The 22,476-nt window shown below is 33.3% G+C and overlaps 1 protein-coding gene across 3 annotated transcripts in view; it reads left to right on the plus strand.

The window, feature by feature from the left end:
* LOC123539209 (annetocin receptor-like) overlaps positions 1-19,261 on the plus strand; it is a 31,907-nt gene extending 12,646 nt beyond the window's left edge. For 2 of the 3 annotated variants that reach the window (XM_045323736.2, XM_045323734.2), the window contains exons 2-3: positions 14,879-15,879; positions 18,822-19,261. In XM_045323736.2, coding sequence (XP_045179671.1) covers positions 14,901-15,879; positions 18,822-19,078 — 1,236 coding nt within the window. In that variant the 5' untranslated portion in view covers positions 14,879-14,900 and the 3' untranslated portion in view covers positions 19,079-19,261. Of the gene's footprint in view, positions 1-6,414; positions 6,827-14,878; positions 15,880-18,821 lie in introns of those variants that run through there. The other variant, XM_045323735.2, reaches the window with a different exon arrangement.
* Positions 19,262-22,476: the final 3,215 nt, after the last annotated feature.

Raw genomic sequence — 22,476 nt, forward strand, 5'->3', positions numbered from 1 at the left:
CGGATGCGCAGGTTGGTCTGGATCCATGCTGGTCGCAAAGCCACTATGTTGGTTTTCTCATGGTGCGGCTCATTTTACTTTCAACTTTCTGTAAAAAATTGCTTTCTGCATTCTGCAAATAGAATGGGTCAGTTTTTCAGTCCGTGTCTGAATTAGAAACAATAGCAGAAATCTAATAGCGAGTTAATATCGTAACGGTTTGAGAAATAACCTTTTTTGTGGCTGTAAATGTTGAATATATTTATAAGCTCTCAATTTAAGTGTAAAGACAACTTTTTCAGACACTCGTATGTTTATCTTTTACGTATATAATTAACTGTTGATTATAAAAACTTAACTGGTGTCCGAAAATACTTTAATTTGATTTCAAAGTCACAAGTGTATAAAGTGTACATAATCAAGTTGTCTTAATGTGAAATATGCTTGTAGTGCGAGGGTTTGGACAACAACAAATGCATTGTTTTACTAGACGGTTTCAGTTATATGTAACAAATCTCTTTTTTTTCTTTCTATACCATTTTTCTATAATGGTGAATGGTTGTTGTAGATTGAATGTGTAAGGTATTATGTAAACTGTTATATACATCAAAGTATGAGGGTCAAATAAAATGTGATACTTAAATATTTGTCTCTATTAATTACTCATTTTGTCATTAATTTCCAAATATACTTCAAGCTATATTTACAATATCTAAAACGAAAGTAACTAAAGTATGAACATTTTCGTTATAACATCATTCAGGGCTTGTAAGCTGATCAATATTAAGACATTTTGGTCCAATGCATTGATCAAATAAATCAAATGTAGATGCAAAATCCGAGAGTCCGTTGAATTGAAAATTCACATAAAAACGTTTCTTTTAGAAATTAAAGGAAAATATACAACACGGCAATTGGTTTGTTTTATTACATTCAGCAGAATTAGAGATAATAAAACAAATCATAATTTTAATTACGTCGCTTCAACACTAACGCTGTAAGCTTACAATAAAATTTAAATGCAGTTCTTCTCCTTAAGCCCTGTTTTATTAATACGCATTCTCTAATGAAACACATCTTCAAATTCATTTGTTTGTTTTGGGTTTAATAACGCCGTTTTTCAGTATTTTAGGCAGATAATTTACTAACCAGTGTTCCCGGATTCTGTACCTGTAAAGACCTATTATCCGCAAGAAACTGGCAACTTCACCGCATGAATCAGAGGTGGCGGAAACGTGATTTCAGACACAGTGTCTTTTATCAAATCGTCCCGGAGAACATATGCTCCGCCCGGGGATCGAACTCATGATCTCGTAATCCTTCGATATGCGCTCTCGCTATTGTGTTAAGCAGACGGGCTACCTTATTTTTGTTTTCATTTTATTTGCAATATTTTTCAACGGCTTTCCGAAACTATTTTAATACCACGGGCAGTGGCTGAAATAGGAATTACATTTAAGGTAGTGAAGTTATTTAGCTATCTTGAAAAATCCAAATTTAAAATTAACAATGACTGCAGCCTGCCAAATATACATTTTATCCTGCACATAAGCAATAGCACGGTATACAACCTCCGCATAGAGAAACTGTTGAGACACCATATAAATTATACAGCAGAAATGTGCGGCTACTAAGGAGTTTTGTGTTGGTGTCTTTTCAAGTTGGACTTCTGTCTCTACTTTTTCCAACATATTGCGTACAAAGCATTTGTTTTGTATATTGGATAAATACTACAGGAACCTCACTAAATTACATAGATTTTACATTTAGAATCCCCAATAAAAATGAAATAAAATGAACGCACAAAAGCATCATTCATTTAATGAAAGTTGCTAAGGAAACGTACGTAGTAATTTTTAATGAAATAATGAACGTATAAAGACAAAACGACTGGATTGATTATTTCATAAAAAACAACAACAGAAAACGCTTTTCATTCATTCAACACAAAGCATTCCCCACTAGGGGCACTAAACATTTATCAAATTTATCATGCCTTAGCAGAAAAACAAAACTAGGCATGATAAGCATTTTAGTATTATTGCTGCAAGTCAATACCGTTTTTCCGTCTGGAATAAATACATATAAACCAGACGAAATGATAGTTAGATGTTCACAGTAAACATGCTGCTACAACGAAAGTAGCCTGGCTCCCTGGCTGCATGGTTATTTTTATATAAATACTGGAAACATTTTGTAAGAAAATTTTACGCCTCTAAATTAGCACAATTTTATCTGATGGCTGAACCATACACCTATGTTCGGAGCCAGGGGCAATAAAAAATCTCAATGTAGAAACAACCTTCTGGAGTTACTTCCCTCTTAATGAAGAAAACTGATATATGTAAGTAAGAACAAACATAGGGACGGGAGCCAGTCTACAACGAAAGTTGCTTGCCATTCTTCATAATTCTATGGAAGAAAGTCATTAAGTTCGAACATAAATAATAAAGTCATTAAGCTCTATTTGCGTTTGAACTTACTGTAATTATATCTGTACAAGGTAACACCTGTAGCTAACAATATTCATCCAAATCACGATTAACGGATAGCTTTGATTAATTAAATGCAACACCTTAAGATTCTCATCAATAGAATTAAAGTGTAGAATATACATCCTCATTAAGTTAAGTCTTTTGTAAGGGTAAATATATAATTGATTAAGAAGCATTTAATTGATAAAACTTTTGAGCCATATGAATTCAATTATACTGAAGTATGAGAAAAAAAATCATTCATGAAATAACAGAGAAAACCTGTTGATAAAATGCCAGTTCCGTGTAATCTGGTATAATCGTTTCGTGATTGACTTTCTGCACATTACCATCGTATTGAGGTAATAAAGGTAGCATTCAGTGGAATTATTCTTACATCAGAATGTATTTTATGATAGATAACCTGTATGCTAGTTCAAACTCCAAGCAGTCTGTACCTACCATTGAACGCATTATATGTATAAAGCGTTGAAGTTCTACAGTTTATATATATATATATATTACTCTTGACAGCTCATTCCTGATGGTATCTCCCGACAGTAGAGGCGGCAGTTACCTTTATTGCTGAGCTCCAAGAGAAGGAGCTATGGGAACCACTTTTCACGACTTTTGTATGATGTCACTTGGGGGCGAACCAAAGACCTTCCGCTCTCAAAGAGGCAGCCCTACTGCACGGCAATCTTTTATCTATACAAATAGGTCGCATAAAACAATTGACGATAATGTTTGTCTATATCAACGTTTCATTTGAAAACAGTATTCAGGTTTATAATTTTTTGTATATTCTTTTTTTTTTATCTTTTTAAAAAAAAAAAAAACATACGTACAGTTAACTCTAAAACATTTAATATCCGTTGGGTGTTTCGTTTTAGTTCTTCATTTTTATTCCCTGCTATTTTACAAATTACTTTCAAATTTCTCAGCAGCTAAATTATATATCGCAATGTGTGTGGGATATAGATTATTTTGACGCCTTAAACACAGGCGAGCTCTTGATTATGAAGTTAAATAAATGATGGAGTCCTTCAGTGTGATATTACTCTAAACTGCATCTGCATTTGTGTTTGGGGAAACAAAACCAAATCTAATGATATAACAGTTTATAACTGTACTGATCTGGGAGGTTATTTTTCGTTAGTGTGGATTTTGCCAGTTCTGTCAAATACAATCAAGCTACCTGTTATTATATAATTATTCTCCCTTACTTGTGGTTTTCTGTTAAGACCGAAACTGACTATATAATCCTTTTAAGCAAAATGAATATTTATTTACCGACCATGAATATTAATGAAAGTAATCCAGGCAGAGGCATGATAAAGAACCGGATTTCCATTTGTAACTTGATGGAGTTGAAATAGTACACATAGAACGATTTGTAATTATTATATTTGTTTTGTAAAGAAGGAATTGTTGCTACTTTGTAATAAGATGATAGACTGTCTAGCTTCAAGGTCGCAGCCCGCCCGCTTAGCCCAGTAGGTAAGAGCGTTGGTCTACTGATCGCGGAGTCGCGAGTTCTATCCTCGGGCGGGGCGTATGTTCTTTGTGACTATTTGATAAACGACATTGTGTCTGAAATCATTAGGCCTCCACATTTGATTCATGTGGGGAAGTTGGCAGTTACTTGCGGAGAACAGGTTTCTACTGGTACAGAATCCAGGAACACTGGTTAGGTTAACTGCCCACCGTTACATGACTGAAATACTGTTGAAAAACGGCGTTAAACCCAAAACAAACAAAGCTTCAAGGTCGTAATAATGATACAGAAGTGTTTGTTTGTTGGTGCAGGGTTTAGCAAGATGTTGATATTCTTGTTTAGTGTCAATATAATTGAAAAGATGAAAAGAAAATTCGTTGTGAATGAATGTTCCATTTAAATATTATGCAATGCCATTTCAGAATATTCTGGTAGGGCATGGAGTATAGACAGCTGCATTAAATTATTTAACACATAGTTGCTATTAGAATTTTGAAATAATCAAAGTATCATTTAAGACAACTAAGTAAATAAACAACATTTTTTCTTAGGATAATTATATTACATTTAAGAAATAATTTATAGCAATAGAGTGTTTCTACACTATTTATGCACGATGGGCTGCGCCCTCGTGAAATTATTTGTACGACGTAAAAAATTGACATTTGATTTAAATGAAATAAGTTATTTCCTTATTTTCAACACATTTGCACAATTAAAGATCTAAAATATTCATTTCAGTTTCGTTGAACTAAAAGGACCAAAATAATAACCATCGTGTAAAAACAAGCTCCAAACAAAATGTTGAAATTTGAATGCTTTGAAACGTTAACGCCAATTAAATAAAATTGTTAAACGGGTTTCTTTTACTTGAACTAAACACTTTCTGTTTAATTCACACTTGATAATAAAAGTATCATCGTTTTATTAAAATACTCTTGAAGATACGAACTTGACCTCTGAATATGTAATTCGCTATATTAGAACAGTGTTTAGATTTTATAAATTTTAAAAATATAGGATAACTAGATTGCACACACATATAAAAACGTTGTGTATGTTTGGTCCAATATAAACCTAACCAAGTGGATATCTGTTTCATCACTGTACTGTTAAATTCTATCACCATTATATCAGTTTATTCAACGTGAAAACGTTTAAGGTTATATACATATGTAACATGTTTGAATGAGCTACAGTTACAAACGTGTTTAAATCAGCATATATATATATATATACCTGCAAATAAGTATTTGAAACAATGTGGAGGAATAATGCGATATAATAAATTATAATATCTTTTAAAACTAAAAATGTAAGAGGTACTAATCTTAGTAAGAGTAAAATAATCAGTGTTAACAAAAAACAAAAACAAAACAAAAGATAAAACCCAACTAATCAACGATCTTTTTTCAAAGTTGAAGGGAGAGAAACCAAAAGAAAAATGTATTATAATTAAAAAATGCACTATTCTGGAAAGCGAGTGCAGTCATTTTACAGCAAGCGACTGTTGAAATAAAAATATATATATGCACATGCTCACATGTTCATTTTGCTGATGCAAAAGATATACAATCGGTAAAATATATGTTGTTCATAAATATTTATAAGACATTATTTTACATTTTTACTGATTTATTATCACATTGTTTAGTACGCGTCTAAGTAAATTTTGGCATTGCGAATAGGCTGCAAAATAATTAATCTACGGGAGATTTGATTTTATATTTTTTATTACATTTTCCAAGGGCAATTTGTGGATTTATGTTGACATCATCAGTACATTTTCAATGCATACTACAGTCGAACGATATCATACGAGATTTGTGGACAAATATTATACATTCTTCAAAACTATTTCTGCGATATTTCTAAATTGGACTGATTCTAAGTTGGGCAGTACCATTTACTATTCAAATGGTGATTACTGAAAATTTACTGACTGAATAGCAAACAATGCAGACCATGATCAGTCTGCACAGATGTGCAGGCTGATCTTGATCTGCACTGGTCGCAAAGGCAAAATTACTTGCCGCCAGCATGCTAAAGGTTAAAACCATTTCTGTTAATATGCTTTGCTTGTCAAGATTACTTTTAGCATGAAAATTACCTTCTTATATTACATGTCTTTTGCGGAGTTTGTTTCGCCTGTGCTTGAAAAACTCGTCTTACACCTAGGGTGTGAGGTGACTGTCGTACTAAACTTTTTGAATGAATGCTTAAATTAATACGTTACTTTTAATTAGTGTTTAAAAGCGAAATATTCGTTTCATCTTATTTCTTCTATTATTTAAAGAATACGGTATGTAATAAAAAGAAATGTAAAAGATGCAGATCCTCTTACGAACTTACACAGATACCCTCGCTCCAGATATTTTACTCCGCGCTTTCAACCAGTAAAATGTTCTAGTTATTTCCAATACAGGCTCATGAAGTGGCAACACAATCATCGAGTAGATCATTATCGGAATGTGAGAGGGACACTGTGATAATACAGGCGTGACTGAAGTAGTCCGGTGAATGAGAAAACTGCTTTAGATCAATTACATACATTAACAAACAATAGAGATGGACCATTCATGCTTGTTTTGATAAAATGAATTGAGAAGAGAAAGAATTGTTCAAACGTTACAGCGTGCTTTTGGTGATATTGACGGAAAGATGAAAGCGTTGTGATTTAGTGAGAAAATATCAGACAAAGGTCAAACATTTAAAAATATCTTTGTTCTTGTTTGTCGGAGCAGATTGAAAAATCATTGTTCATAATTAAAACAAAAATACACGAAGCCCACGTTCATTCCTACGATAGGAATTTAAGTATGTAAGTTACAGACATAATTTCAAAAGTTTGGATTTGTACATATTTATCATTTCCGTAAGTATATCTAATTTACCTTTATTTCTTTTTTTTTTATTGTTTCATTGCAGCACTTATCTTTGTTGTAAACGGTTAACTGCAAACAACTAAATGCAATTATATGGGGGGAAACAATAGTGCATGAAACATATGTAAAATATGATTCTGAAAGATATACTTTGTTCGGAAGCTGTTTCTAACATATTTGAAGAAAATTAAAGTTCAGTTAAGACTTTAAAAATATTGATATCGTAATAAATTGACTGAAAATAGTACATCTATTTCGAATGAACCTGAGTCTGCTAGTATTTTGTTTGATTGTACTGTATAATTCTAAAGTACCAATGACTGACGTAAATTTTACTATTAGAAACAGTCCGCAATATATTTTTCATTTTCAACGCCATTTTTATAATGAATTTCCAGGTCACTCTACTCGGATGTTTGATTATTATTTAAGAAATAATAAATCTGTTCCTATATTTTATCAGTTAATAAAATATGGGCAGGAGTATGGATGCGTAATAATTAAATCACGAGTGCGTAGCACGAGTGATTTAATTATTCGCATCCAAACGACTGCCCATGTTTTATTAATTGATAAAATTATTGGAACATATTTATTATTTCGATTCTAACAACGCAAAATAAGTCGCATTTTACAGTACTACATTTTCAGCGTAATACGACATTCGGGTCATATGCAGTTACAATTTACCCCCTATGGTTAGAAAGTGTTGCATAGCCAATGGAACGTATAGATATTTGTTTCTTTTTTATCAGAATTTTGAGAAGTATTCATAAATTAGTAATCTAACAGCTCGCAAACTAATTATGAACAGAATCATCAAATTAGGCGAGTTGACCCTGTGTTACGAGTGACGAGCTTAACTTTTATATGACGTCACATCATTATGACGTCATACTCTATGTCATACATTTATGACGTCACGGCGGAATCACAATTAAGCTAATTGAATTCGCTCGTAGAGCTCAGAACGTGTTTTACGGACCTACACATAAGTCAGTAGGACTTTTTATTATATTTATGTTTTTAAAATGCTGTTTTCAGCCGTTTGGTCCTGAAATAATTCGTATGTAATTGAAATGAAGTAGAATCTCTTATGTTACAAACCTAGGGGGTTGAAATGTAACAGCCAACCATATTTTATCGTAGATTCATGTATAGGCGATTCCGCTATATGTTTATATAGCAATTGCTGCGGATCGTGTTAGAATTACGTTTCAATACATCTTAGCTAGCATCATATATCCCAGATTTACTGTTTTTAAAGCAAACCTCGTTCGGAAGCATTTTCCGTATTACTAACAGTATTGTCATGAAATTGAACGGTCCTACCATAAATTGTAAACAAATATTGTCCGTAAGTATTGACCTGGCACTCATTAATCTTCGCCGATATTTTCGGGCGTTTTCGTTAAATTACGCAATATTAGTATCCTGAAAGTATCCATATTACTAAAGTAACATGTAAAGTTAATCGATGATACGCTGGCGTAGAGGTAAGGTGTCTGACTTCCATGCACGTTACCACGGGTTCGAAATCACTTACTGAATAGATCTCTTTTTTTTTCAATTATTGTACTGTAATGTTATCGTTTACATTATTTTATGTATCATATTTTATGAATTTTAGTTGTTTTCTCTTGTTGTACTTTTTTTTTCGGAACGCTGGCGACAGGTAATTTGTCTTTTATATCTAAGATACTTTTAAAACAATTTTATTCCCTTTTTTTACAACGGGAAAATATGATTACTCTTAATAAATGAACCATAAACATCACGATACGTTTGATCAAATGAGTAGTACTTAAGTCTGCATATAAAATTTGAGGGAAAAAAAGGTATGGCCAGACGTAGGACTCGAACCCACAATCCTGATATTGTGGTATTGACAGGTAAACGCTTTGTCCGTACAACTACTGCACATGTGACAGTTTATCAATTAAGAACGATATATGTAATATTTAGTTTTATTATACCTCACATAAATGTCCAATGCAAATTTCCCATTAGTTCAACTTGAATAATATATCATATTCCCCAGTGATTTTATATCACATGCGAAAAATCGTTATTTTCACTTTCTGCGCAGGTGATATGATCCATAATTTCATATCACATGCGCAACAGCGTTATTTTGTTTTTCTGCGCATGTGATATTATTGTTTCATATCACCCGTTGAGAAATTGATACTTTCGCATTGATTATTTTCTTTTTAAAGCTACGTGCAAAATATTTCGAAAACAATTTTTCATCAAATATTGAATCGAGACTTCAACAATAAGTTTGGAAATGATCTAACTAAGAAAATGAGTACTCACACTTATATGTTTCATTTAGAAAGAAGAAAGTTATCGCCGTTTTTCGAATGCTACTGTTTGACGCAATGTTGAAATATTAGAATAAATATAGCTAGATGTCAGCGATATGTAATCGTCTCGACTAAATCTATCAAAAAAATCTTATTACAGCAAAGTCGCCAAAAATTATGAGTCCTAACAAGTAAAGACTCTTTAATTCTGTCTTCATTATTTGGTTAGTAATTACTTTTTAATGTTAAATAAATTATTATGTTGATTTTCCAGTAAATGCTTTGACCCTTATAAGCTTTCGGTATAATAAAATGAATATTGCATTCCTGAGAGGGTGATATGAAAAATGTTCACCCCTCGAAATATGAATATAGACCTCGGCTGGCGCCTCGGTCAATATTCATATATCTCGCGGTGAACATTTTTCATATCACCTTCTCAGAAATGCAATATTTATATAATATCGCTATTTATGTTCGGACACCGAAAATTAATTTACGGAAATATACGGAATATTCATGAGTGCCAGGTCAGTACTTACGGACAATAACATCTTTCATTTGGGAAATGATAAGACAAAATCAAACAACAAAAAATATACCGGTATATGATAGATCGAACATGTAAACTGCAGGAATTCAGGTATAACATGTATTCTATGCATATTCACAATCATTTTTCCTTGATATCAAAATCACTTTTAAATAGTTTATTAGTATGACAGATCATGCATTATCAGATACAGTTGGTACTTATTCTATTTTAAAATTTCATCGTCAGTATCATCTTAAAAATAACTTTTTTTTGTTAATTTTGCGGCCATTTTCCTCGGAAAATATACCCTATTTTTAGGTTGAAATGCTTGTAATAGATAAAATTATAAAAGGCATTGTAAAAGGTAGTTTTCAGCAAATGTTGAAGTTAAAAAAAACCCCATATATTTCGAGTTTTGAAAGTATTTGCTATTTTTTTTTAAATATCCAAATAAGCAATGTGACATGTCATGTTTTCATACATTTTGAAAAAAAAAACTTAGTTCTAGTTAAACTTATTGATTTTAAACAAAAAATGTCTATGCACATTTTTGGACACTTTTTGTTTGCTCCAGAAATTGTTTTAAATCATTTTGGGCTTATGTTTTTACCTCATATCATTTATAATTCTTCTTAAATCTGTCTAGGTGAACGGTAAATATATCAGTTATTGTACAACTTGTAGGAATTTTAGTTTAAATGTTAAAACCAGATTAGGAATTTAAGGTAGTTTTGAAAATTTTGGTAGAAAAATGCATGCAGTAAATTGGAAACTAAAGGCTTGAAGCGCCTTTTATATCGCTTTTTGTTTGTTTATTTGTAGAAATGAACAAATGGGCAAAACTTCAGAAAAATCTGTCTGTTAAAGAGAAACTGACAGATATGATTTTCATTAACCGAGTTATGTCTTCTTAAACTTACGGAAGGCTCCTGCATTCTTGAAGACTGATTTTGTTTAGAGTTTATATTACGGAAACCTACATTAGAATCTGTGAAATATTAATTTCGTAATGTGATAACGACATGCACGTTTTTAATCAATCATATTCCAGACATATCATAAATAATTCCACTCTCGTACGTCTTTCTTCGTTGATAAAATCTAACTTCAAAATGGGAACAAAGACATTAAGTTAATTTTTTTAAACATGTTAAAAGGCCCTGATTATTTAACTTTTTTTTTTCAGAAAGTTATTGCAAAAACTGCCATCATTTTCATATCACTTCCTATTTAGAAAAGGGAAAACAAACTCAATTTACAAATTATAAAATCTAAACCAATCAAAGGTTAAAGAAACTATTTCATTGCTTGCAAGTATTAAATCTGTTTACAAAAAGCTTAGCTAATCAGGTATAACAAGGACACTGCCTGCTTTATGGTGCTACAAAATCTGCATAATCTGTAAGACAAACATTCAGAAAAAAAAACGTGTAACACGTTAGAACAAGACGTACTGTATTACCGGTTGCGATATGTTGTTGATAGGTAGGTTTTTGTAAGGTTTTTCCATTTCAACATTTATATCTCCAAGTTTTGTTTGATTAGCGCACTTGTTGGTAAGGCTCTATGGGTAGGGTAGTGTGTAGTATTTCTTTCTTAAATAGTATATGATGGCACCATTAACCGGAGGATTTGATCCTCTATATGCAGCTCTTCTAGGCGTACCAGATGCTTTAAGCACTGGTATTGGCAATACGGGTAAAATGACCTCAAGGGGAGGGGTGCGGTCATGACTGTTTGTTACAATAAGGCTGTTATTATTATTATTATTATTATTGTCATTATTAATATTGTTACAACAACTAGTATTATTATGTACATTGAATATACCATTGTATAAAAATAGGCGTTTAATCAAATTATTCAGTTTCAGTTTTAGTTTTAGATATTCCTTGTCAGTATGCAGCGAAAAATTTAATCTTCTATTAGTAAGTTAGAAATACGTCATCACAGACTATTTTGTACAGCCTTAAGCATTGTGGTAGGGCGCCAGCTGCAACAATGATTTATAAACTGAAGTTTAACGCCGTCGTAATTAGGATTAAAGTATAACCAAAATTCTCATTGCAGACAACTTGGTAAATAAACAAGACCTTTTTCCTGAGCAATGTGTATTATATTGTTTAAACAGGTTGTAAATTACAGGCATTTACCTGCTTCATTCAAAACGTGAACACTTAACTATCGATAAGAATTCTGTAAGATTTTATACTCTTACGAACAATTGCAGAAAGAATGACACTTTTATGATTGATATACAGACGTATCTAGTTTGTTTTTATTCTTTTATAAAAAAAAATCTGTAGAAAAATGTGTGTGGGGGGGGGGGGGGGGGGGGCGGTACAACATTTGCTTCCATCAAAGAAACAATTCTAAAATGTTAAATGGTACACTCATACTTTTTTTAAACCCAATCATAACTTCGAAACGGTATAACATTTACTTTTATCAGAGAAAAATATCTAAAATGTTAAATGGTGCACTCATGTTTTTAAACCCAATCAAACGTTATAATATTTTCTTCTATCAGAGAAAAATATCTAAAATGTTAAATGGTGCACTCATGTTTTTTCAAACCCAATCATTACTTCGAAACGATATAATATTTACTTCTATCAGAGAAACAACTCTAAAATGTTAAGTGGTGCACTCATGTTTTTTAAACCCAATCATAACTTCGAAATGGTATTACATTAACTTCTATCAAAGAAACAGTTCTAAAATATTACATGGTGCACTCATGTTTTTTAAACCCAATCATAACTTCGAAATGGTATTACATTTACTTCTATCAGAGAAACAACTCTAAAATGTTAAGTGGTGCACTCATGTCTTTTAAACCCAATCATAACTTCGAAATGGTATTACATTTACTTCTATCAAAGTAACAATTCTAAAATGTTAAGTGGTGCACTTATGTCTTTTAAACCCAATCATAACTTCGAAATGGTATTACATTTACTTCTATCAAAGAAATAACTCTAAAATATTAAGTGGTGCACTCATGTCTTTTAAACCAAATCATAACTTCGAAATGGTATTACATTTACTTCTATCAAAGAAACAACTTTTAAATGTTAAGCGGTGCACTCATGTCTTTTAAACCCAATCATAACTTCGAAATGGTATTACATTTACTTCTATCAAAGAAACAACTCTAAAATGTTAAGCGGTGCACTCATGTCTTTTAAACCCAATCATAACTTCGAAATGGTGTTACATTTACTTCTATCAAAGAAACACTTCTAAAATGTTACATGGTGCACTCATGTTTTTTAAACCCAGTCGTAACTTCGAAATGGTATTACATTTACTTCTATCAGAGAAACAACTCTAAAATGTTAAGTGGTGCACTCATGTTTTTTAAACCCAGTCGTAACTTCGAAATGGTATTACAATTACTTCTATCAAAGAAACAACTCTAAAATGTTAAGTGGTGCACTCATGTCTTTTAAACCCAATCATAACTTCGAAATGGTATTACATTTACTTCTATCAGAGAAACAACTCTAAAATGTTAAGTGGTGCACTCATGTTTTTTAAACCCAATCATAACTTCGAAATTGTATAACATTTACTTCTATCAGAGAACCAGTCTAAAATGTTAAATGGATAATATTTAGTGTTATGAGTTTTACTGCAGCAAAAAACACTAGAAGTTAAATCGAAGTTTTCGACAAGTTGAACATAAAGTATCTGCACTTTTGACTTTTAGTTTATTGAGAAACAATAGATGAAAGTGATCTGTTGTGTTAAAAGAAACTGGAAAAATACAGAAAAAATAATTTATACATGATTAAAATTCCATTAAGATATGGACAACACTTGAGTTTTTCTGACCAAGCCAATTATCGTAGTTTACAAAGTTCGTATAACCCTTGCGGGTACACTTAACATATTCTGTTTGTGGCATGTTTTGTAAATATTTGATTCTGTAGAGCTGTAAAAACTTAAAGAATGACCAACATTTGATTGATCTTTATGTAAACAAACTTAAGTCCGTTTCCGTTATTTTGCATCTGTGTTTTCATGTTTATAAGTCAAATAACAAATAATTTCTTAACGCTACTTACAGTTGGGGGAAGTGGTAAGTAGGTCATAAATATTAACTTAGGTCGGTTAACCAGTTACATAATACGCTAATTTCCTGAAATACCTGTTTCTTACAAATCCTTCGGACGTTTATTGATGTAACGTGCGAGCAACCGCTTAACTAAATATAAATCATTTCAGGTGCTTCATTGTTCAACCTGTTTTACATAGGAATGCATCAATTGCTAATCACATAACTTCACACAATCTAGATATTTGTCTACTTTTATTATTCAAAGGGCTAATAAAATCGGCAGATCTTAAGGAAACGGGAAATGAACACGTCAAAAATGTCTGCATTACGAAACACAATAAAAAAAGTATAACAAGGCAGTCTGAAAGACAGCTAAATCCCCCGCCACTGCTATGGATAGTGAAAGGGTAAACCTTTGACCTTTATCTGTGACCTTGACCTTGCACAAACGGAGACCATTTCTATAACCCCCACCACTTGTGGCGGGGGATTAAAAAAGTTTTATAACCTGTTTGACCTTGATAAGCTACATGTATTTGACCTACTTTAAACAGCAGAATTAGTTCATATTATGCAATTCGTGTATTATGTAGATTACATGTTACATTCCATTTAAATATTTAATTCATATTAAAATGAATGTCATCTCAGAATATATTTCCTTTAACGATAAAATATACATTCACTGTTGTAATAGAACTGACAATGACCTTATTAGGCGTAAAAAATTGTTGTTTCGGTATCCCGACCTACCCTAAATTTTTGGCCCGACCCTAAATGATTTTATGGCCTTGGAGAATATTTTTTTTCATTTTTTTTATCAAAAAGTTGCAAAACTGCACTTTTTATGCTTTAAACATGGCCAGTGATGTTAGAAATCATATTAATATAACTGTTACGTGGATTTCTGATGCCTCTATGTAATTGAACGTATTTATTCATTTAATTGTCAAATAGAATATATATTTGCAAAGGAAATTATCTTTTTATTACTTCCTTTACCAACAAATAATTTGATACGCATGCGGCCGTCGTAAAACCTTCTGACAAACAATATAAAACAAAGCACTTAATGTGTTTTAAATAAGACATTCATATGCTAGAGATGTTTTATTCTTTCTTTTAATTTCAGAAATCAGTACCCACTGAATATCATGGCAAAGGCAAATAATATGACAGACATAGACAATCCATCTGATCCAGATGGCTATACTGTCGTTACAACAAATACGTACAGCATCGGAAATACCACTAACCATTCAAATGGTACTGGAACAGCATACGAAAGGAACGAAACACTTGCAAAAGCCGAAATTGCTGTCCTTGGAACAATATTGTATTTGGCACTTTTCGGAAACCTCATCGTCATTATTGTACTTTTATACAGAAAGAGAAAGTTAAGCAGGATGCAAATGTTTATAATACATCTAGCAATAGCGGATATTTCAGTAGCGTTGTTTCAAGTATTGCCTCAACTAGTTATGGATATTACTAACAGATTTGATGGAAATAATTTCTTGTGTAAACTCACAAAGTATATGCAAGTTGCAACTATGTACAGTTCCACATATGTCTTAATCATGACCGCTCTCGATCGGTATATGTCTATTTGCCACCCTCTGACGTCACAAACATGGACGACAAGGCGTGTGCATCTTATGGTTTTGATCGCTTGGATATTGTCCGGGTTGTTCTCAATACCGCAACTTATCATTTTTTCGTACGGTAAAAGTCCGTATAATGAGGCTTACGACTGTATTGACAACTTTGATTTCGAAAATGCATACTGGGAACTGCAAGCGTATGTTCTATGGATTTTTGTGTCTGTTTACGCTATTCCATTTGTCATATTGACAGTATGCTATAGCAAAATATGTCATGTTGTCTGGATTAGTGTTAATGCTAAGGAAAATCACAGTAATTCCGGGAAACAAAAGAAATACTTGAATAAAAGCGCAAGCATACAAAGGGAAATTAGAAAGCCTAGAGCACATTCCAAAAAGATGTCAAAGTCCAAAATCAAAACAGTAAAACTGACTCTCACTGTTGTATTATGTTTCATTATATGTTGGGCTCCATTTTTCATCACGCAAATGTGGTCAGCTTTCGATTTGAATGCTCCGTATTATACAAGTAAGTATGTATGTAGGTATATGTGTTTGTTTCTGTGTATACGTAACAGCATTTTCAACATTATCTTCTTTTTGTAAAAAAGGTCAATTGACAGCCTGAATGTCCGGATTCTGCGCATTTTCTTCTGAAAGGAGTATATTAAAGTCACTTTAAAATGTGGTTTTCATGTTTGTCTGCATCGTCTGCTTTATCATTAAGACTTATATTTAAAAATCTATGGTTATTGGCTCATTACATTTATCAAACGATAACGAAAATCTGCATTTAATGTTCGTGTTTCAAATATTTTTAGCTCACCTGTGACGTAGTGACCGCTCGATGTCCGTCGTGCGTCTTGCGTCGTGTGTCAACAATTTGTAAAAAATCATCTTCTTCCTAACCACTGGGCAGATTTATACTAAACTTCACAGGAATGATTCTTGTGTGGCCCCCTTTCAAAATTGCTAAAAGAATTTAATTCCATGCAGAACTCTTGTTGCCATGGCAACCGAAAGGAAAAATTTGAAAATCTTCTTGTCAGAAACTGTTAGCCGGATTTCAAAAATATTTTGTAGAAATGATCTATAGGTGATCCTCTACCAAATTCTGTTTCTATTAAAAACATGGCCGCCAGGGGGCGGGGCTTATTTTCCCTATATGACCATCTTAAATTTAAAAAATATTCTTCAAAACTACTGGGCAGATATACACTAAACTTCACAGAAATTATACTTGGGTGCCCCTATCAAACTTGTCCGAAAAAATGAATTCCATGCAGAAATCTGGTTGCCTTGGCAACCGAAAGGAAAAATTAAAAAAAAAATATTGTCCAAAACCACAGTAGCTAGGGCTTTGATATCATCTAATGGTCCTCTACCAAGTTAGTTCAAGTTATCCCCCTAGGGTCAAATATGGCCCCACCCTGGGGTCATATGGTTTACATATCTTATGGTTTATAATCTTTTTACAGATTTTATTACATAGACTTGTATAGGAAAAACTGAAAATCTTCTTTCCAAAACCACAGGGCTTAGAGCTTTCATACTTTTTGTGTAACATCATCTAGTGGTTCTCTACTGAGACTGTTCAATTTATCTCCCAAGTGTCAAATATGGCCCACCACGGGGTTCACATGGTTTATATAGACTTATATAGGGAAAAACTTTGAAAATCTTCTTGTCAAAAACCGCAGGGCTTTGATATTTGGTATATAGCATCATCTATCAGTCCTTTACCAAGCTTGTTCAATTTATCCCCCTAGGGTCAAATATTGCCCTGCCCAGGCCTTGGATGCATGGTTTAAATAGACTTAAACGCGTTTACCCCCCCCCCCCCCCCCCCACCGCAGGACCTAGGGCTTTGATATTTGGTATATAGCATCATCTATCAGTCCTTTACCAAGTTTGGTCAATTTATCCCCCTAGGGACAAATATTGCCCTGCCCAGGCCTTGGATACATTGTTTAAATAGACTTAAACGCGTTTAACCCCCCGCCCCCAGTTTCATTATTTTAGGTTACTGACCGTTCCAAGGCGGTGTCCCTATTTTCAACTTGTTGTTTTGTCTGTCTTGTATTGTCTGTTGCGTATGTTTTCTTGTTTGTTGTAAGCGTTTTTCCTCCGCCCCACTCCCCCTATTGCTCTCTCCTTTCCCTTGCATTTACGCTACATTTTGCATCCCCTCACACTTTACCTTTAGTAAGTTTTTGTGGCTCCCCTTTGTTTTGGCAGCCGAATCCCAAGACGGTAATTGATTGTTTTTTCCTACTTGTGTGGGTGCGTTTGAATGCTTGTGAGTCTATAACGATGCCCTACTGTTTTCTTATGTGTTGCTTGTTTGTTTTTCTATGTTATTCAGTTGATCGTAGTTGTGTGTTTGTCTTTGGTACATGAGTGTTTGCGCTATTGTGGTTTACGTTGTAGTGCGCCTGTTTTTAAAGAACATGGCATTCCCTTGTATATTCGTCCTTGTTCAACTTTCCCCTTCGGATTCCACCCCCCTCCCTAACCCCGACCCCATTTCACCCCTTACCATTTCCTTCCCCTCAATCAATATTTAACATAAATTAATATGCACTTGTTGGATGTTTGAAGCAACCCGTCTGAAATATTTTTTCCGTTACAGCTTCATTTCGTTGTGGGCCTACTATGTAAATGCGCGGATCTGGAGCTGTGTTTTGGTGCTCTGTGCTTCCGAGAAATCTACCCTTACCTATTAGCTTTTGCATAGGAAAAATAAACTTTAAAAATCTTCTTCTCTGAAACCACAAGACTTAGGCTTTTGATGTTTTGTATGTGGCATTGCCTTACGGTCTTCTACCAAGATTGTTCAAATTATTACCCTGGGGTGCAAAGAGGCCCTTCCCTGGGGGTCCATAATTACATATACTTACATAGGAAAAATCTGAAACTGGAAGGCCTAGGGTTTTGATATTTGGTATGTTGCATTGCCTAGTGGTCCTCTATACCAAGATTATTCAAATTACGCCCTTAGTTGAAAAGATGCCCAGCCCAGAGTGTTCCATGTTTTACGTAGGCTTATATATGAAAAAAGTAAAAAAATCCTCTTGTCTGAAAGTTCAAGGCCTAGGCCTTTGATAATTGGTACATATTGCCTAGTTGATTTCTAACAAAATTGTTTGAGTTATGCACCTAGGTTGAAAAAAGGCTACGTCCCAACCTACCTTCTTGTTTTTTAAGATACAGCCTTGAAATTTGGTTGACATGTACAGTTTTGCACACTGATCTTAAAATTGACTTTCATTGACCATGAATGTAACCTACTGACCTAATTTCTTAATATTTTAGCATTAGTTTGACATTTGATGCATGTAGCTCATATTACTCGGTCCAAGGTCATGATGACCCTCTTATTATTGTATTCTGTTATTAATATTCAGTAATATTTTTTCCATAAATGCCGTATAAATTAATATTCTAATTATCAAACTTGACTTTTATCAGGTCATATCATGGCTATCGCCACCTTGCTTGCGAGTCTCAACTCGTGCACAAATCCATGGATATATTTGGCATTCTCTGGAAGACTCTGCAAGCGCCAAAAACGACCAAGATCAAAGACAACATGGATGTCAAGCGTAAACACGTATACTACAGAAGCTGGAGAAACAATGCGTATGCGAAAAATAACGTCAGACTCGACTTCATTTACACGTTCTTTTGATGACAAAGATGTTTGCAAAGCAGCAGATGACGTGTAGATTTTGGTTATATGTTTTTGTTGCAGTTGTGTTGTGCATATGTGAAAAGCTTTCTATGGTTACACTTTCCTTACGTTTGGACCAATGACTCTTCATCAGCTGTCTTAAGCAAAGGCAGATATATTGCATTTTACATATACATCTTGCTAACCCATTTGCTGAAATAAACTAAATCATGTCCCATATCTGATTATGTTATGTTTTGATACTTCAGTTATGAATACATTCGTGTTAAATGTAGTGTTAATTCGTTCCCTATAAAATGTTTAATGACTGGATTAATTGGATGATAGTCTTGATAATATACACAGGTTACTATTTTTCTACAAATATGATAGAAGTACAAAAGGACAAACTAGGCTATTTGAAGGTTAAAACATTTCTAACATAGCAATATTTTGTTCAGGTGGATAAAGGTTGTATATTCTGCAATAAGCGAGCCGGCGGGAGACCAGAGATCATTTTGACAACAGTTATGACGCCTGGTCCATTACTACTTGTATAGATAAAGTTCAGTTCATTATTTTTGTATAATAATGGAAACAAACAAGATCATTCATATACCTCTACATTTGTATATCTATCCAGTCCTGCTAACGACCTCGTTGTTCAATTCCAGAACATCTGAACCTTGAACTGTGTTAAATTAGACGACAAACAACACTAAGGCCTTGCTTAAATAGTAAACAAATAACAAAAATATAACGTGTAAAATTAATCAAATTTTATTAATCATGTTCTTGCTATATATTGTTTTCTTAAATTTAAAGATTGAAAACAAAGGACTGTGTTTACCAATTTCCAGGTATTATTAGCAATATTAAATGTATATAATATTACGACTTAGAATGTATAAAATTTGAAATATCTTGTTACATTGTAACATGTATTAACACATAGACAACTTTTATATACTTTAAACACTGTTTAAGACTTTTTTGTTGGGTATGTTACCATTTTATAGTTTTTGGAGACCAAATACCTTAAGTGGTTAAGGTTTTACAGAATGATTAGTATAACAGTTAGCGTCAGAACAATGCCCGACAACAAAAACGTTTCGTACTTTAACGGAAGAATGTCTTGTAACACGCGCAACTACACGGGAACTGGTTTTTCATTCCGGAATATGCCGATTACATATATCACGGTTGTAGTCAATTTTGTCATCTTGAAGAAAGTCCAATAAAATTGACTATTTCAGAGTTATTAAACATGTATCTGTTTTTAACAATTTTATTGAGTCGGCTAAAGGCTGAAAGCCTTTTGACGAGTCCTTGCTATCCAAAGATTCTCTAAATGGACCGAATAACATGTGAAGGGATGTAGTTCCATTAGATTTCTCAAACTTCAAACAGTTCACTGCATGAATGAAGTTAAGTTGTGTCAATTCCCTTTGCTATGACCAATATACGATGTAATCTGTCATATTTATGACTTGTAATTGTGCAATTCTCGAATGTAACTCATTAAGCATAAATGTGCATTTTAAGAATTGCGCAGGCTTACAAAGCTTGGGAAACATCCAGCGAAAGACAAAAAATAGTTCCAGCAGGGCTCCAGATAAGATGCGTATTAGCGTAAATTACGTATAGAAATAATGCAAATACGCATGTCTAATAATTTCTAAGCGTATAAAAACGTATGTAAAATTACAGAAACGCACACAATGCTTTTTTAAAAACAAAATCTGAATCGTCTGGATGCGTTAGGTAACATAGCCGATCAGCCTTAATTCTCCCACATTGAACGTAAACACGCATCGTATGATTTCTATAAACTTTGCGTGGGTTGAATTTTGCAGTCAGTAAACGGATAAATTATCGAAAGAAGAAGCTCTTACTGGTTTGTTTAGTTACTATTGATATTAAAAATGATTTTAATTCTTATTTTTCGAGAAATAAACAAATCGGCGAAACATTAAATTGTATTTTCTTGTAGTTTTTGAAATCGAAAGTAGATGGTCTATGTTTGGCAACCCGAAACAACTTTTTTATGAAAAGATTTAAAAAAGAGGTAATTTAACCGTAAACTTCAATGTCAGATACTGCCAATTGCTGCTAAATGTCTTCGTATCATCACAATTTGTAAAATATATTGTTCAAACTGGAGAAAAGTGTAATCGTATCCGGATATAATATTTTGGGTAAATATCGAGCTTTTTTATGAAATTTTAAGAAAAAAACTAAAAACAAACTGAAACTGGTAGACTATACTGTCAGTACATCAATCATTAGCCGACTCAGGCCATTCAGGCCTTTGATAATTAAACTTAAGGAGTATTCATATACATGAAACAATGCTAGCGTACATTTCAAATTAAAGACGATTTGAAAATGATATTGAATAAATATCCTGTTTTAAAGACATTATCGCGTGCAAAAATGCACTTAAAATAGAAAAAGTGGAGACTCCACAGGTCGCTCAAAACAACAAAAACGAAAATGTTGCAGGCTCGGTTTGATTGAGCCTGTTCATGGACTGTTCATGCCTGTAAAGGCGACATTGCAAGTAAAAAGTTTTTATGATCAAACAAAAGCTATCAGTAAATCGATGTAAACTCTCCGAATATATCCTGGACAGATGGACTGTGACAATGTTTATATTTATTACATGCATTCCTTATATAACTCGGCCCTTTGTCACATATAATACAACTTTTATTCTTTCGGATCTCGGGACATTGTTTTATCTGTTGACCGGATTGTTATTCAGTTAGTGTACAATAAGAGATAAACGAATATTTCAAAAGAAAACAATCTATTCAGAACGTAAGGTTAAGTTATGGTTTCAAACGGTCTGGGCATATTTATGTCATGTTTTGTTCAATGTCTAGCTTCAAATCAATTACATAATCACAAATATTTCCAAATGAACATTGCAAAATTTGCAAATAAAACTGACTAATATTTTAGACTGCCTTATGGTAATTATATAATCAGTTTATTACAAGGCAGTCTGAAAGACAGCTAAATCCCCCACCACTGCTATGGATAGTGAAAGGGTAAACCTTTGATTTTAGCTATGACCTTGACCTTGAACTGACATGGCTGACTCATGAATTCTGCACAACGTCTTGATGAGGTGATCATTTGTTCCAAGTTTCATGAAAATCCTTCAAGGGGTTTAGGAGATACAGAGCTGAAACCTTTGACCTTCAGTTGTGACCTTGACCTTGAGTTGACATGGCTGACTCATGAGTTCTTGATGAGGTGATCATTTGACCCAAGTTTGATGAAAATCCTTCAAGGGGTTTAGGAGATACAGACACAAAATGGAAGGCTCAAACCTTCGACCCTTAGTTGTGACCTTGACCTTGAGCTGGAATGGTTGACGCATAATTTCTGCACATCGTTTTGATGAGGTGATCATTTTACCCAAGTTTTATAAAATTCCTTCAA

Source organism: Mercenaria mercenaria, chromosome 18, assembly GCF_021730395.1.
Source record: "Mercenaria mercenaria strain notata chromosome 18, MADL_Memer_1, whole genome shotgun sequence".
Classification (NCBI taxonomy): domain Eukaryota; kingdom Metazoa; phylum Mollusca; class Bivalvia; order Venerida; family Veneridae; genus Mercenaria; species Mercenaria mercenaria.